This window comes from Ranitomeya imitator, chromosome 2 (assembly GCF_032444005.1).
Source record: "Ranitomeya imitator isolate aRanImi1 chromosome 2, aRanImi1.pri, whole genome shotgun sequence".
Taxonomy (NCBI): Eukaryota; Metazoa; Chordata; class Amphibia; order Anura; family Dendrobatidae; genus Ranitomeya; species Ranitomeya imitator.
The window spans coordinates 27,124,636-27,141,779 of record NC_091283.1 but is presented as its reverse complement, the minus strand read 5'-3'; the positions used below and the strand labels follow the sequence as shown (position 1 = coordinate 27,141,779).

The 17,144-nt window shown below is 46.0% G+C and overlaps 1 protein-coding gene across 13 annotated transcripts in view; it reads left to right on the top strand.

The window, feature by feature from the left end:
* SYNGAP1 (synaptic Ras GTPase activating protein 1) overlaps positions 1-17,144 on the top strand; it is a 327,642-nt gene that overhangs the window by 197,974 nt on the left and 112,524 nt on the right. For 12 of the 13 annotated variants that reach the window (XM_069746242.1, XM_069746241.1, XM_069746238.1 and 9 more), the window contains 3 exons: positions 462-553; positions 13,854-13,975; positions 16,913-17,066. In XM_069746242.1, the coding sequence (XP_069602343.1) occupies positions 462-553; positions 13,854-13,975; positions 16,913-17,066 (368 nt within the window). The remainder of the gene's footprint in view (positions 1-461; positions 554-13,853; positions 13,976-16,912; positions 17,067-17,144) is intronic. The other variant, XM_069746244.1, reaches the window with a different exon arrangement.

The window sequence follows — 17,144 nt, the reverse complement described above, 5'->3', positions numbered from 1 at the left end:
ATTAAAATTTCAAAAAAAGAGGCAGCACTCCATTATTCCAATATAAAATGTGCAGGGTTTAATTTACCCACGTCTGGGCAACGTTTCAGCTCAAAATGAGCCTTTCTCAAGCCTTCAGAAAGGCTTGAGAAAGGCTCATTTTGAGCTGAAACGTTGCCAGACATGTGGGTAAATTAAACCCTGCACATTTTATATTGGAATAATGGAGTGCTGCCTCTTTTTTTGAAATTTTATGAAGTCTGGATGATCGGTGGACGGATTGTCTGGGGGCTTTGCACCCGAAGATAAGTATTTTGTGCTGTTCCTCTTTTTTACTATATGTTATAGATTAGTTATAGGGAATGCTGCTGTCCACAGACTGTATTCGTTTAGTGGCAAATTCTGGAGCTCTGTGATGGTTGTGATTTTTTTATGCCTTATCTAATATTTTTCCCTGTATTCCTCTTTTCTATCCTCTGTAGATTATCACATTGCCCGGTCCCGGAGGAAAAGCGTCCCAGGGGGGAAACAGCACAGCATGGACGCCCCTCCCGCCGCCCCGTTCCGACCGTCGGTAAGTGATTTATAGAAGATTTACACTGATCATTACATTGATCAAGTTGTGATCTTGTTTTCCATTTTGTTGTTATGATACCAGTTTTTGTAGTAATCCAATCAGAAATCAACTTTGTAGCCGCATATTAGTGGTTGTGTCTATGAATTCAATGACATGCCCTAATACATCTAAAAGCTAGTTTGTGTGTGGCTGGAAGGCTTGATTTAGAAGTGTTTCTGAGATCATTTTTCTTGTAATGGGACCTCATTCATCATTGCACTAGTTTCAGTAGTAAAACTGTCCTGAAAGGTTCCCTTTAAAGAGGTATTTCCATCTAGTATCTGTCTATATGTGATGGGCATGAAGACGGCCAAAAACACTGTTGTGTGCTGTTCCTCTAAGTTCAAATGACTTTGGTCTGTACATTTAGACAAACAATCCCAACTTATCCATAAATGTCTGAGGTTGGAGTTTGACCTTTAAAATTGCAGGCTAAGCCTACCACTATGCTGGGGTTCTCATGATAAGGCTTCCTGCTCGGTGCACTGCTGTGTTGGACTTGTCATAACCTAATATATAAAGCTGAATGTGTGTGTGTGTATGTGTGTATGTCCGGGATTGGCATCTGCACCGTCGCAGCTACAGCCACAAAATTTTGCAGTCACACGTCTGGACCCAGAGAGCGTCATAGGCTATGTTGTGAGGCAAAATTTTAACCCCGCGCGTTCCAATTCACCAAACAATTTTGCCCCTATCTACATAATGGGGAAAAAAGTGAAAGGAAAAGTGTTGGAGGCGTCGAAGCTACAGCCACAAAATTTTGCACAGTCACACGTCTGGACCCTGAGAGCATCATAGGCTATGTTGTGAGGTGAAATTTTAACCCCGCGCTTTCCAATTCACCAAACAATTTTGCCCCTATCTACATAATGTGGAAAAAGTGAAAGGAAAAGTATTGGAGGCAAATTGACAGCTGCCAGATGTGAACAAGGGGGACTTAAAGAGTGAGAGCGATGGCGCCAAAGAGTATATACCGTACAGTTGCTAAGGTGGGGCCCCGACATGGGATACTCACCACACACGGGGATATGAACACACAAAACGCGCCACACACTACCACGTGCTTGAACACATATTACCCTCAGCACACATTTCACCACAAATACACCAACCTCGCCACATAAAAGTCGAAACACAAAAGTCGCCGCTCAAAACTCGCCTTGCACAGAACTCGCCACTTGCAAAAACAAGGCTCACGCAAAACTCGCCACAAGTGCAAAACTCACCTCATGGAAAACTCGCCACACGCAAAACTTGCACACGCGGAAAAATTGCCACATGCACAAAAGTTGCAACACATGCAAAAGTTGCCTCACACAAAACTTGCACATACTCAAAAGGCACCACACATAAAACTCGCCACGCGCAAAACTCGCCATGCGCAAAACTTGCTGCACACAACTTGCCACACTAACCTGTCACATGCAACTCGACACACACAAAAAGTTGCTACATGCATGTTGCCACAAAAAACTCATCTCACAAAAGTCGCTACATGCATGTCACCACGCAACTCAACACACACAACTTGACAAACGAAACTCGCCCTAAAACACACACAAGTCTGGTATTATCCTTCAAAAATAAAAATCTGATTAATAAGCAGACAAACTACAAGAGCAACAAATGTACCATATAGGAAATACGGCAGCTGTCAGTCACATGACCTGTCTATTATGTGTATGTGTGAGCTAAGATATACTGCCAGGGGGAGGGCTTCCTGTTGGCTGGGGATTTATCAGGCTGCCAATTTAGCTTACAAATACTGAGGTAAAAATACTGAGCAAATAACGTGTGAACGAGGTCTAATACAGGAGGAGATGGCACACAGGTATATACTATAAAGAGGAGGAGATGACATACAGGTACATATATATACAGGAGGAGATGACATACAGGTATATACTATATACAGGAGGAGATGACACAGGTATATACTATATACAGGAGCAGATGACCTACAGGTATATACTATATACAGGAGGAGATGACATACAGGTATATGCTATATATAGAAGATGACTTACAGGTATATACTATATACAGGAGGAGATGACACACAGATATATACTATATACAGGGGAGATGACACACAGGTATATACTATATATAGAAGAAGATGACATACAGGTATATACTATATACACAGGGGAGATGACATACAGGTATATACTATACACAGGAGATGACATACAGGTGTATACTATATATAAGGGAGATGACAAACATGTATATACTGAGGTGAAAATGAGGTGTGAGTGCAAAATGAGAGGAGTGAGGGAAAATAGTGGAGTGATCAGAAAATGACAGATGTGAGGTCGAAATGACAAGTGTTAGGGGGGAATGAGAGGAGTGAGGGGGGGAATGAGAGGAGTGAGGGGGAAAATGAGAGATGTGATGGGGAAAATGAGAGGCGTGATGGGAAAATAAGAGAAGTGAGGTGCTATAACTAACCACAGATATTTACTATGCCCAGGCAACGCCGGGCTCTTCAGCTAGTACTTTAATATTCATCAATCTAAATATGTACGGTATATATATCTTTACAGGGGCCTGTGCTAATCTTATTTTAAGGCCATGACTTTTAGCACAAGACGGAGGCCATGTCTGCTCCAGGGTGACCATGCCCACTTGTCCATGTAAAGTGTAGCACGCATAGTTAAGTTTGCATAATTTTGTAGCATATTACGATTTCCAACTTTTTTTTGGCGCACATTTAAATATAAAAAAAAACTGCCACAATTACGTTGATAAATATGAACTAATCAATCAAAACACAGACCCAGAAGTTTTGTCATGAGGACCATGGCGTGGTGGTTTTGTCTATTATTGATCGCAACCAAGAGGAATATTAGGAAGTAGAAGAAATTAAGATTAGCTCCAAGGGATTTCTCAGAGGACGTTCATTGTTCTGTTATCCCACTGACCACATTTATCACTGAGGGGGCAGAGCTGCTCGACCTCCATGTGTGTGGCCAGATTTGTGGCACAGTCCATCAACCACATCTGTTGTACACGGGGCGACTTTGCCAAACCAATTAACCCAGTATCTATAATTAAGGTCCTGCAATTACATCTTTAAATCTGGTACCACAGGATGTGTCACTATGTGAAATACATGAATGGGGTCCACTTCCTCCACATTAAACACCTCTTGCAGGAGCAGCTCCCAGAACCACCATCCAGCCTTGACTGAGCACGCAAAGTGTTTCAGGAATTCTGATGAGTCCTAAAGTAGTTGTTCAGTAACACTTTAAATCACAATTTACATTATCTCTGCTTACTGTCAATTTGTAAACGCATTATTCTAGAGACTGAGAATGCCGGCTCTCAGGTTCTGCAGTTTGTTGCAGTGTATCAGTTTCGGTATTATCTCTCAGTATGATTTCCAGGATTTAATGTGAACCTGTCAGCTGATACATGCTGCCTAAACTCTGCAGCGTTTCAGAGAAAAATATACTTTTAATAGATGCCTGGAACTGAGCCGCACTATTGACTAGTTGTACAGGCGGGTCCCCGGCAGCTTCTCCCTGCCCGCTGACAGTGACTGGCATACTTCTGCCTGCGTGTATGTAGTCGCTGGGGACTCGCCTGTACGAATACTTACGGGGAACCTGTCAGCAGGATTGTGCACAGCTACCTACACACATTGTCAGGTCAGCGCCGTTATACTGATTAAAATGATACCTTGGTTGATGAAATTCCGTCTTGTGGTTGTTGTTTAACCTTTATTTTCAGTTTTGAGTTAATGATATGCTCGTGCTCCAGGGCGGCCTGTGGGGGGGCTGCATGTGATGCTCTGATTATGTATTAATAATGCCTGGTGACCCTAGTTTACATAATGATTATACAATGGGTACAGAAAGTATTCAGACCCCTTTACATTTTTCACGCTTTGTTTCATTGCAGCCATTTGGTAAATTCAAAAACGTTCATTTTTTCATATTAATGTACAGTCTGCACCCCATCTTGACTGAAAAATCCCAGAAATGTAGAAATTTTTGCAAATATATTAAAAAAGAAAAACTGAAATATCCAATGGTCATAAGTAGGGTTGAGCGACTTTTACTTTTTTAGGGTCGAGTCAGGTTTCGCGAAACTCGACTATCTCTAAAGTCGAGTCGAGTGAAATCGGCCGATTATGGCGAAAAGTCGGGGATCGACCGAAACACGAAACCCAATGCAAAGTCAATGGGATTTTTTTTTTCTCTCTCTCTCTCTCAAAGCTGGTGTTACACATTTCAAATCGCTACAGCGCACAAGCGACAAGATGACGATAGGCGTCCACGCCCCTAAGACCTATGTCATCACTCTGCCCACGCTCCTTCATTGGCTGAAAAAATGGCGCCAAGCACGTCATACGAAACGCGACTTTGGCGCGAAAGTCGCGTACCGCATGGCCGACCCCACACAGGAATCGGGTCGGGTTTCATGAAACCCGACTTTGCCAAAAGTCGGCGACTTTTGAAAATGAACGATCCGTTTCGCTCAACCCTAGTCATAAGTATTCAGACACTTTGCTCTGAGGTCAAAGGAATTGGCCAAGGAGCTCAGAGACAGAATTGTGGCCAGGCACAGATCTGGCCAAGGTTACAAAAGAATTTCTGCAGTACTCAAGGTTCCTAATAGCACAGTGGCCTCCATAATCCTTAAATGGAAGAAGTTTGGGACCAACAGAAGTCTTCCTAGACCTGACCGTTCAGCCAAACAGCAATCGTGGGAGAAGAGCCTTGGTGAGAGGTAAAGAAGAACCTCAAGATCACTGTGGCTGAGCTCTAGAGATGCAGTAGGGAGATGGGAGAAAGTTCCACAAAGTCAACTATCACTGCAGCCTCCACCAGTCGGGCCTTTATGGCAGAGTGGCCCAACGGAAGCCTCTCCTTAGTGCAAGACATATGAAAGCCCGAATAGAGTTTGCTAAAAAAAAAAACACGTGAAGGACTCCCAGACTATGAGAAATAAGATTCTCTGGTCTGATGAGGCGAAAATAGACCTTTTTGGTGATAATTCAAAGCAGTATGTGTGGAGAAATCCAGGCACTGCTCGTCACCTGCCCAATACAGTGAAACATGGTGGTGGCAGCATCATGCTATGGGGGTATTTTTCAGCTGCAGGGACAGGACGACTGGTTGTCAATGAAGGAAACATGAATGCGGCCAAGTACAGAGATATCCTAGATGAAGACGTCTTCCAGAGTGCTCTGGACCTCAGACTTAGCCGAAGGTTCACCTTCCAAAAAGACAATGACCCTAAGCATACAGCTAAAATAACAAAGTAGCGGCTTCAGAACAACTCTGTGATCATTCTTGACCGGCCCAGCCAGAGCCCTGACCTAAACCCAACTGAGCATCTCTGGAGAGACCTGAAAATGGCGTCCACCAACGTTCACCATCCAAACTGAGCAAAGCGTCTGAATACTTGTGTGATATTTCAGTTTTTCTTTTTTAATAAATTTGCAAAAATGTCTACATTTCTGTTGTTTTCAGTCAAGATAGGGTGCAGAGTGTACATTAAGGAGAAAAAAAATGAACTTTTTTAATTTACCAAATGGCTGCAATGAAACAAAGAGTGAAAAATTTAAAGGGGTCTGAATACTTTCCGTACCCACTGTATGTACATACTGAAAAATAAAAAAAATAACCCTTCTGCAGGCGGGTTCCAGTCTTGGCCCCTACACTGCAGCATGATTGCATGTATAATGCGCAGTGTCCCATCTAAGAGGACAGTCATACTGTGCAGAGACTTGTGATGGGTGGGTGCAGTGTCCCATCTATTAGTACAGTCATACTGTGCAGTGACCTGTGATGGGTGGGTGCAGTGTCCCATCTAATAGTACAGTCATACTGTGCAAAGACTTGTGATGGGTGGGTGCAGTGTCCCATCTAATAGTACAGTCATACTGTGCAGTGACCTGTGATGGGTGGGTGCAGTGTCCCATCTAATAGTACAGTCATACTGTGCAAAGACTTGTGATGGGTGGGTGCAGTGTCCCATCTAAGAGGACAGTCATACTGTGCAAAGACTTGTGATGGGTGGGTGCAGTGTCCCATGTAAGAGGACAGTCATACTGTGCAGAGACCTGTGATGGGTGGGTGCAATGTCCCATCTCATAGTACAGTCATACTGTGCAGAGACTTGTGATGAGTGGGTTAAGTGTCCCATCTAATAGTACAGTCATACTGTGCAGAGACTTGTGATGGGTGGGTGCAGTGTCCCATCCAATAGTACAGTCATACTGTGCAGAGACTTGTAATGGGTGGGTGCAGTGTCCCATCTAAGAGGACAGTCATACTGTGCAGAGAGTTGTGATGGGTGGGTGCAGTGTCCCATCCAATAGTACAGTCATACTGTGCTGAGACTTGTAATGGGTGGGTGCAGTGTCCCATCTAAGAGGACAGTCATACTGTGCAGAGACTTGTGATGGGTGGGTGCAGTGTCCCATCTAAGAGGACAGTCATACTGTGCAGAGACTTGTGATGGGTGGGTGCAGTGTCCCATCTAAGAGGACAGTTATACTGTGCAGAGACTTGTGATGGGTGGGTGCAGTGTCCCATCTAATAGTACAGTCATACTGTGCAGAGACTTGTGATGGGTGGGTGCAGTGTCCCATCTAAGAGGACAGTCATACTGTGCTGACACTTGTAATGGGTGGGTGCAGTGTCCCATCTAAGAGGACAGTCATACTGTGCTGAGACTTGTAATGGGTGGGTGCTGTGTCCCATCTAATAGTACAGTCATACTATGCAGAGACTTGTAATGGGTGGGTGCAGTGTCCCATCTAAGAGGACAGTCATACTGTGCTGAGACTTGTAATGGGTGGGTGCAGTGTCCCATCTAAGAGGACAGTTATACTGTGCAGAGACTTGTGATGGGTGGGTGCAGTGTCCCATCTAATAGTACAGTCATACTGTGCAGAGACTTGTGATGGGTGGGTGCAGTGTCCCATCTAAGAGGACAGTCATACTGTGCTGAGACTTGTAATGGGTGGGTGCAGTGTCCCATCTAAGAGGACAGTCATACTGTGCAGAGACTTGTGATGGGTGGGTGCAGTGTCCCATCTAAGAGGACAGTTATACTGTGCAGAGACTTGTAATGGGTGGGTGCAGTGTCCCATCTAATAGTACAGTCATACTGTGCAGAGACTTGTGATGGGTGGGTGCAGTGTCCCATCTAAGAGGACAGTCATACTGTGCAGAGACTTGTGATGGGTGGGTGCAGTGTCCCATCTAAGAGGACAGTCATACTGTGCAGAGACTTGTGATGATTGGGTGCAGTGTCCCATCTATTAGTACAGTCATACTGTGCAGAGACTTGTAATGGGTGGGTGCAGTGTCCCATCTAAGAGGGCAGTCATACTGTGCAGAGACTTGTGATGGGTGGCTGCAGTGTCCCATCTAAGAGGACAGTCATACTGTGCAAAGACTTGTGATGGGTGGGTGCAGTGTCCCATCTAATAGTACGGTCATACTGTGCAGAGACTTGTGATGGGTGGGTGCAGTGTCCCATCTAATAGTACGGTCATACTATGCAGAGACTTGTGATGGGTGGGTGCAGTGTCCCATCTAAGAGAACAGTCATACTATGCAGAGACTTGTGATGGGTGGGTGCAGTGTCCCATCTAAGAGAACAGTCATACTGTGCAGAGACTTGTGATGGGTGGGTGCAGTGTCCCATCTAATAGTACGGTCATACTGTGCAGAGACTTGTGATGGGTGGGTGCAGTGTCCCATCTAATAGTACGGTCATACTATGCAGAGACTTGTGATGGGTGGGTGCAGTGTCCCATCTAATAGTACAGTCATACTGTGCAGAGACTTGTGATGGGTGGGTGCAGTGTCCCATCTAATAGTACAGTCATACTGTGCAGAGACCTGTGATGGGTGGGTGCAGTGTCCCATCTAAGAGAACAGTCATACTATGCAGAGACTTGTGAAGGGTGGGTGCAGTGTCCCATCTAAGAGGACAGTCATACTGTGCAGAGACTTGTGATGGGTGGATGCAGTGTCCCATCTAATAGTACAGTCATACTGTGCAGAGACCTGTGATGGGTGGGTGCAGTGTCCCATCTAAGAGAACAGTCATACTATGCAGAGACTTGTGAAGGGTGGGTGCAGTGTCCCATCTAAGAGGACAGTCATACTATGCAGAGACTTGTGATGGGTGGGTGCAGTGTCCCATCTAATAGTACAGTCATACTGTGCAGAGACTTGTGAAGGGTGGGTGCAGTGTCCCATCTAAGAGGACAGTCATACTATGCAGAGACTTGTGATGGGTGGGTGCAGTGTCCCATCTAATAGTACGGTCATACTGTGCAGAGACCTGTGATGGGTGGGTGCAGTGTCCCATCTAAGAGGACAGTCATACTGTGCAGAGACTTGTAATGGGTGGGTGCTGTGTCCCATCTAATAGTACAGTCATACTATGCAGAGACTTGTAATGGGTGGGTGCAGTGTCCCATCTAAGAGGACAGTCATACTGTGCAGAGACTTGTGATGGGTGGGTGCAGTGTCCCATCTAAGAGGACAGTTATACTGTGCAGAGACTTGTGATGGGTGGGTGCAGTGTCCCATCTAATAGTACAGTCATACTGTGCAGAGACTTGTGATGGGTGGGTGCAGTGTCCCATCTAAGAGGACAGTCATACTGTGCTGACACTTGTAATGGGTGGGTGCAGTGTCCCATCTAATAGTACAGTCATACTGTGCAGAGACTTGTGATGGGTGGGTGCAGTGTCCCATCTAAGAGGACAGTCATACTGTGCAGAGACTTGTGATGGGTGGGTGCAGTGTCCCATCTAAGAAGACAGTCATACTGTGCTGAGACTTGTAATGGGTGGGTGCTGTGTCCCATCTAAGAGGACAGTCATACTGTGCTGAGACTTGTGATGGGTGGGTGCAGTGTCCCATCTAATAGTACAGTCATACTATGCAGAGACTTGTAATGGGTGGGTGCAGTGTCCCATCTAAGAGGACAGTCATACTGTGCAGAGACTTGTGATGGGTGGGTGCAGTGTCCCATCTATTAGTACAGTCATACTATGCAGAGACTTGTGATGGGTGGGTGCAGTGTCCCATCTAAGAGGACAGTCATACTGTGCAGAGACTTGTAATGGGTGGGTGCAGTGTCCCATCTAAGAGGACAGTCATACTGTGCAGAGACCTGTGATGGGTGGGTGCAGTGTCCCATCTAAGAGGACAGTCATACTGTGCAGAGACCTGTGATGGGTGGGTGCAGTGTCCCATGTAATAGTACAGTCATACTGTGCAGAGACCTGTGATGGGTGGGTGCAGTGTCCCATCTAATAGTACAGTCATACTGTGCAGAGACTTGTGATGGGTGGGTGCAATGTCCCATCTAAGAGGACAGTCATACTGAGCAGAGACTTGTGATGGGTGGGTGCAGTGTCCCATCTAAGAGGGCAGTCATACTGTGCAGAGACTTGTGATGGGTGGGTGCAGTGTCCCATCTAAGAGGACAGTCATACTGTGCAGAGACTTGTAATGGGTGGGTGCAGTGTCCCATCTAAGAGGACAGTCATACTGTGCAGAGACCTGTGATGGGTGGGTGCAGTGTCCCATGTAATAGTACAGTCATACTGTGCAGAGACCTGTGATGGGTGGGTGCAGTGTCCCATCTAATAGTACAGTCATACTGTGCAGAGACTTGTGATGGGTGGGTGCAGTGTCCCAACTAAGAGGACAGTCATACTGTGCAGAGACTTGTGATGGGTGGGTGCAGTGTCCCATCTAAGAGGACAGTCATACTGTGCTGAGACTTGTGATAGGTGGGTGCAGTGTCCCATCTAAGAGGACAGTCATACTGTGCTGAGACTTGTGAAGGGTGGGTGCAGTGTCCCATCTAAGAGGACAGTCATACTGTGCAGAGACTTGTGATGGGTGGGTGCAGTGTCCCATCTAAGAGGACAGTCATACTGTGCAGAGACTTGTAATGGGTGGGTGCAGTGTCCCATCTAAGAGGACAGTCATACTGTGCAGAGACTTGTAATGGGTGGGTGCAGTGTCCCATCTAATAGTACGGTCATACTGTGCAGAGACTTGTGATGGGTGGGTGCAGTGTCCCATCTAAGAGGACAGTCATACTGTGCAGAGACCTGTGATGGGTGGGTGCAGTGTCCCATGTAATAGTACAGTCATACTGTGCAGAGACCTGTGATGGGTGGGTGCAGTGTCCCATCTAAGAGGACAGTCATACTGTGCAGAGACTTGTGATGGGTGGGTGCAGTGTCCCATCTAAGAGGACAGTCATACTGTGCAGAGACTTGTGATGGGTGGGTGCAGTGTCCCATCTAAGAGGACAGTCATACTGTGCTGAGACTTGTGAAGGGTGGGTGCAGTGTCCCATCTAAGAGGACAGTCATACTGTGCAGAGACTTGTGATGGGTGGATGCAGTGTCCCATCTAAGAGGACAGTCATACTGTGCTGAGACTTGTGATGGGTGGGTGCAGTGTCCCATCTAATAGTACAGTCATACTGTGCAGAGACCTGTGATGGGTGGGTGCAATGTCCCATCTAAGAGGACAGTCATACTGTGCAGAGACTTGTGATGGGTGGGTGCAATGTCCCATCTAAGAGGACAGTCATACTGTGCAGAGACTTGTGATGGGTGGGTGCAGTGTCCCATCTAATAGTACAGTCATACTGTGCAGAGACTTGTAATGGGTGGGTGCAATGTCCCATCTAAGAGGACAGTCATACTGTGCAGAGACTTGTGATGGGTGGGTGCTATGTCCCATCTAATAGTACAGTCATACTGTGCAGAGATTTGTGATGGGTGGGTTCAGTGTCCCATCTAATAGCACAGTCATAATGTGCAGAGACCTGTGATGGGTGGGTGCTATGTCCCATCTAAGAGGACAGTCATACTGTGCAGAGACTTGTGATGGGTGGGTGCAGAGTCCCATCTAATAGTACAGTCATACTGTGCAGAGACTTGTGATGGGTGGGTGCAGTGTCCCATCTAATAGTACAGTCATACTGTGCAGAGACTTGTGATGGGTGGGTGCAGAGTCCCATCTAATAGTACAGTCATACTGTGCAGAGACTTGTGATGGTTGGGTGCGGTGTCCCATCTAAGAGGACAGTTATACTGTGCAGAGACCTGTGATGGGTGGGTGCAATGTCCCATCTAAGAGGACAGTCATACTGTGCAGAGACTTGTGATGGGTGGGTGCAGTGTCCCATCTAATAGTACAGTCATACTGTGCAGAGACTTGTGATGGGTGGGTGCAGAGTCCCATCTAATAGTACAGTCATACTGTGCAGAGACTTGTGATGGTTGGGTGCGGTGTCCCATCTAAGAGGACAGTTATACTGTGCAGAAACCTGTGATGGGTGGGTGCAATGTCCCATCTAATAGTACAGTCATACTGTGCAGAGACTTGTGATGGGTGGCTGCAGTGTCCCATCTAAGACAGTCATACTGTGCTGAGACTTGTGATGGGTGGGTGCGGTGTCCCATCTAAGAGGACAGTCATACTGTGCTGAGACTTGTGGTGGGTGGGTGCAGTGTCCCATCTAATAGTACAGTCATACTGTGCAGAGACCTGTGATGGGTGGGTGCAATGTCCCATCTAAGAGGACAGTCATACTGTGCAGAGACTTGTGATGGGTGGGTGCAGTGTCCCATCTAATAGTACAGTCATACTGTGCAGAGACTTGTGATGGGTGGGTGCAATGTCCCATCTAAGAGGACATTCATACTGTGCAGAGACTTGTGATGGGTGGGTGCAGTGTCCCATCTAATAGTACAGTCATACTGTGCAGAGACTTGTGATGGGTGGGTGCTGTGTCCCATCTAATAGTACAGTCATACTGTGCAGAGACTTGTGATGGGTGGGTGCAATGTCCCATCTAATAGTACAGTCATACTGTGCAGAGACTTGTGATGGGTGGGTGCAGTGTCCCATCTAATAGTACAGTCATACTGTGCAGAGACTTGTGATGGGTGGGTTCAGTGTCCCGTCTAAGAGGGCAGTCATACTGTGCAGAGACTTGTGATGGGTGGGTTCAGTGTCCCGTCTAAGAGGGCAGTCATACTGTGCAGAGACTTGTGATGGGTGGGTGCAATGTCCCATCTAAGAGGACAGTCATACTGTGCAGAGACTTGTGATGGGTGGGTGCAATGTCCCATCTAATAGTACAGTCATACTGTGCAGAGACTTGTGATGGGTGGGTGCAGTGTCCCATCTAATAGGACAGTCATACTGTGCAGAGACTTGTGATGGGTGGGTGCAGTGTCCCATCTAATAGGACAGTCATACTGTGCAGAGACTTGTGATGGGTGGGTGCAGTGTCCCATCTAAGAGGACAGTCATACTGTGCAGAGACTTGTGATGGGTGGGTGCAGTGTCCCATCTAAGAGGACATTCATACTGTGCAGAGACTTGTGATGGGTGGGTGCAATGTCCCATCTAAGAGGACAGTCATACTGTGCAGAGACTTGTGATGGGTGGGTGCAGTGTCCCATCTAATAGTACAGTCATACTGTGCAGAGACTTGTGATGGGTGGGTGCAGTGTCCCATCTAATAGTACAGTCATAATGTGCAGAGACTTGTGATGGGTGGGTGCGGTGTCCCATCTAATAGTAGTCACACTGTGCAGAGACTTGTGATGGTTGGGTGCAGTGTCCCATCTAATAGTACAGTCATACTGTACAGAGACTTGTGATGAGTGGGTGCAGTGTCCCATCTAATAGTACAGTCATACTGTACAGAGACTTGTGATGTGTGGGTGCAGTGTCCCATCTAAGAGGACAGTCATACTGTGCAGAGACTTGTGATGGGTGGGTGCAGTGTCCCATCTAATAGTACAGTCATACTGTGCAGAGACCTGTGATGGTTGGGTGCAGTGTCCCATCTAATAGTACAGTCATACTGTACAGAGACTTGTGATGAGTGGGTGCAGTGTCCCATCTAATAGTACAGTCATACTGTGCAGAGACTTGTGATGGGTGGGTGCAGTGTCCCATCTAATAGTACAGTCATACTGTGCAGAGACTTGTGATGGGTGGGTGCAGTGTCCCATCTAATAGTACAGTCATACTGTGCAGAGACTTGTGATGGGTGGGTGCGGTGTCCCATCTAATAGTAGTCACACTGTGCAGAGACCTGTGATGGCTGGGTGCGGGTTGCTCCAGTTGTAAGGTCAGCAGTTATTTGGATCTGAGCTGCCATGATGTGTGACATGGAATAATGGAGAACCTATCAGTGTGACATTACTTGTTCATCTCTCCACCAGCAGGGATTCCTGAGTCGTCGTCTGAAGAGCTCTATAAAGAGGACAAAAAGTCAGCCCAAGCTCGACAGAACCAGCAGCTTCCGGCAAATCCTTCCACGGTTCCGGAGCGCTGACCATGATAGGTAATATGTCATATATTGCTCCAGTGCTACAAACTGATTCCTGCAGTACCGAAAAGGTGGGATTTATGGAATTAATACATAAGATCATGATAATTAGTTATGTGTGATCTTTATCGACTTCCTCATCATCCACTTGATGCCTCCCGTGGTTATTTTTGTCTTTTTGGGTCTCATCTATGCGTAACTCATTAACTGAATTGTAGCTAGTATGTAGTCGTCCTCCGCTTTACCAGTGACCCAACATACCAACATATGGAATACTTACATATACAATATAAAGCCCATATTCACCGTAAAATAAATATATTTGGCTAAAATATTTACCTGCCCAAATATTGAGAACCTCTGTGATTATTACCTCTGCATCACTTAAATCCATGGAACTGTCCATTCGTTAATATATGCAAGGGAACGATGGATCAAGCATGTCTTCTGTCAGAATAAAGCATTGGGCATGCTGAAATTCAACAAGACGCTGCCAGCATTGATTTACTCCCATCTTCCCATTGAGTATGTATGCATGCTTTGTCAAACATATATGGGGAGGTCGGTTCAAGCATAGTTGTGAGCGGGCAGAGGTCTCTGGATGGGACAAAGTGATCTGTTGGATTTGGGAGAGAAGTATTAGCTAAAATTACATAAGGTAATCAAATCATTTTATTTATAAGGTGCCAGAATATCCTGCAGCACTTTACAATGCATATGATATACTGTATTTTTTGGATTATAAGACACACTTTTTCCCCCAAAAATTTTGGGGAAAAATGGGGGTGCGTCTTATATGGCGGATATAACTTTACTGGCCGCTGTGGAGCAGGGTCCCTGGGTTGATGCTTGGGGAGGCAAGAGTGCTGCTGCAAGCCACAGGCTGGGATGAGATGGACTCCAGGAAAATGGCTGCCAGGGGCGGCGCATGCGCAGATGGAATCTCTGCCTCAAGATCTCGGGAGATGAGATCTCATCTCCTCAGATCTTGGTGCCGAGATCTCCACCTGCATATGCGCCGCCCCTGGCAGCCATTTTCCCAGAGTCCACCGCATGTAAGTGCGGGGGCTATGGGCTTTTACAAAATGTCGGCAGAGCCCCCACAGCGGTGCGCCGCACATCCGAACACCGCCTCATCCCAGCCTGCGGCCTGCAGCAACGCTCCACTCTTGCCTCCGCCAGCAGCGACCCTGGGACCCCGCTTCACCGCAGCCATCACCCCCGGTAAGCAATAAGACGCATGGATTATAAGAAGCACCACCATTTTATTAAAAAATATATTTTTTCCTATTTTTCTCCTTAAAATTTGGGGTGCGTCTTCTAATCAGCAAAATACGGTATGTACAAACAATATTAAATATCACAGAGTAACACATAATTCAACAATTTAATCGAGAGGGGGGTCCTACTCACAAGAGCTTACAATTTATGAAAAAGGTGTGTGGGCATTGTGACACTTCTGGTAGATATTGGTATTGTGGTCTCCTCATCTTCCCAGTTATTTTTCCCTTTTCCTGATCATCTTTTTCTTTTGAAATCATGTTCCCATGGTAGGAGTGCTGTTATATTTGCCTATGTCCCCATGCATGTTTCCTTGCTTCGTCCTACCTCCTCAATCATATTCTTTCCTCCGTCATCCTACCTAATGACCACAAACATGGTCTCTCATAGGACCTTTTCATCAAAGTCATTTTGCAAGAATTCTGGTGCAACTGGCAATGAAAATTCGCAAAATTGTGCCACAACTTGGAGTTGTGAAAATGTTTTGCACCTTCAGGAATTTTCATGCCAGTTTCTCCCAGGTCCTTCCGAATGTGTGGAGCTCAGGCGGGATGAGGGCGGTGGTGATACAGCTTCTCTAATAACAAAGTGTGGTGTTCCTTGGGCCAGAATTCTTATTCTAGTCAGGCACTGGTGTAAGATTTATGGTCAGGGGCATGGAGACGCACACTACTCGTCAGAGGCTCCAGATTTGTTAAGAGGCGTGCACCTCTTTATGAATCAGGAGTGCCTAACCCAGCCATGACATCTCATCAAGACCAATGATATATTGAATTATTTCCTAGTTTAGTGACATGCCCTTATATTCTAGCAACTCATCCTTCCCACGTCCCTCTATAACCTCTTGCTATGTCTTATCTTTTGGCCATTCCATCCCAAGTTCTTTTCTCCTAGTTTTGCTTGGCTCTTTGTAGTTTGTTGAGTTTTTAATATCACATACTTAGATTTTTGTTCATTCTTGATAATTTTAGCATTTTTTTTTATCAGTTTAGTTATGAAGATTTCAGATGTTCCTTCTCATCTAGACATGGAAAATAAATGCTCAGCAGTAAAAAAAGAAAGCACTGCTGCTCTCAGCTCATTGACCGGCTTGTGTGACACCCATTTAAAAAAAAAAATACACTGAGGGTATGTGCACACGATGCGGATTTTGCTGCAGATCCGCAGCGTTTCCGCAGCTGCGGGTCCGCAGCAGTATCCCATGAGTTTACAGTTTAATGTAAACCTATGGGAAACCAAAAACGCTGTGCACATGCTGCGGAAAAAAACGTGCGGAAACGCAGCGGTTTACATTCCGCAGCATGTCACTCCTTTCTGCGGATTCCACAGCGGTTTTACAACTGCCCCTATGGAAAACCGCAGTTGTAAAACCGCAGTGAAAACCGCAGAAAAAACGCAGTAAATCCGCAATAAATCAGCAGCGGTTTTCAACTGCGGATTTATCAAACCTGCTGCAGAAAAATCCTCAGTGGACCTAGAATACGTGTGCACATACCCTTACACCAGTGACTGTCTTGGTTGCTCCTGAGCGTCTGAATGATTACCCACTAGGATGCCAATATGCCAGTTGTGTATGATTCCATTCTGACATTATTTTGTACCATAGTCTTAAGATTATAGTTTGGACTGATGATTACTCATTTGGGACCTACTGCGTTGTGTGATCCACAGGGCGCGTCTCATGCAGGCTTTTAAAGAGTCACACTCCCACGAGTCCTTGCTCAGTCCCAGCAGCGCGGCGGAGGCTTTGGATTTGAACCTGGATGAAGATTCAGTGGTGAAACCTGTGCACAGCAGCATCCTAGGGCAGGAGTTTTGCTTTGAGGTGAGAGATGCACCCAGGCACTTTCTAAATCCACGATGATCATTACTCCTGTAAAATATTTAGAATTCAGAGTCCTCA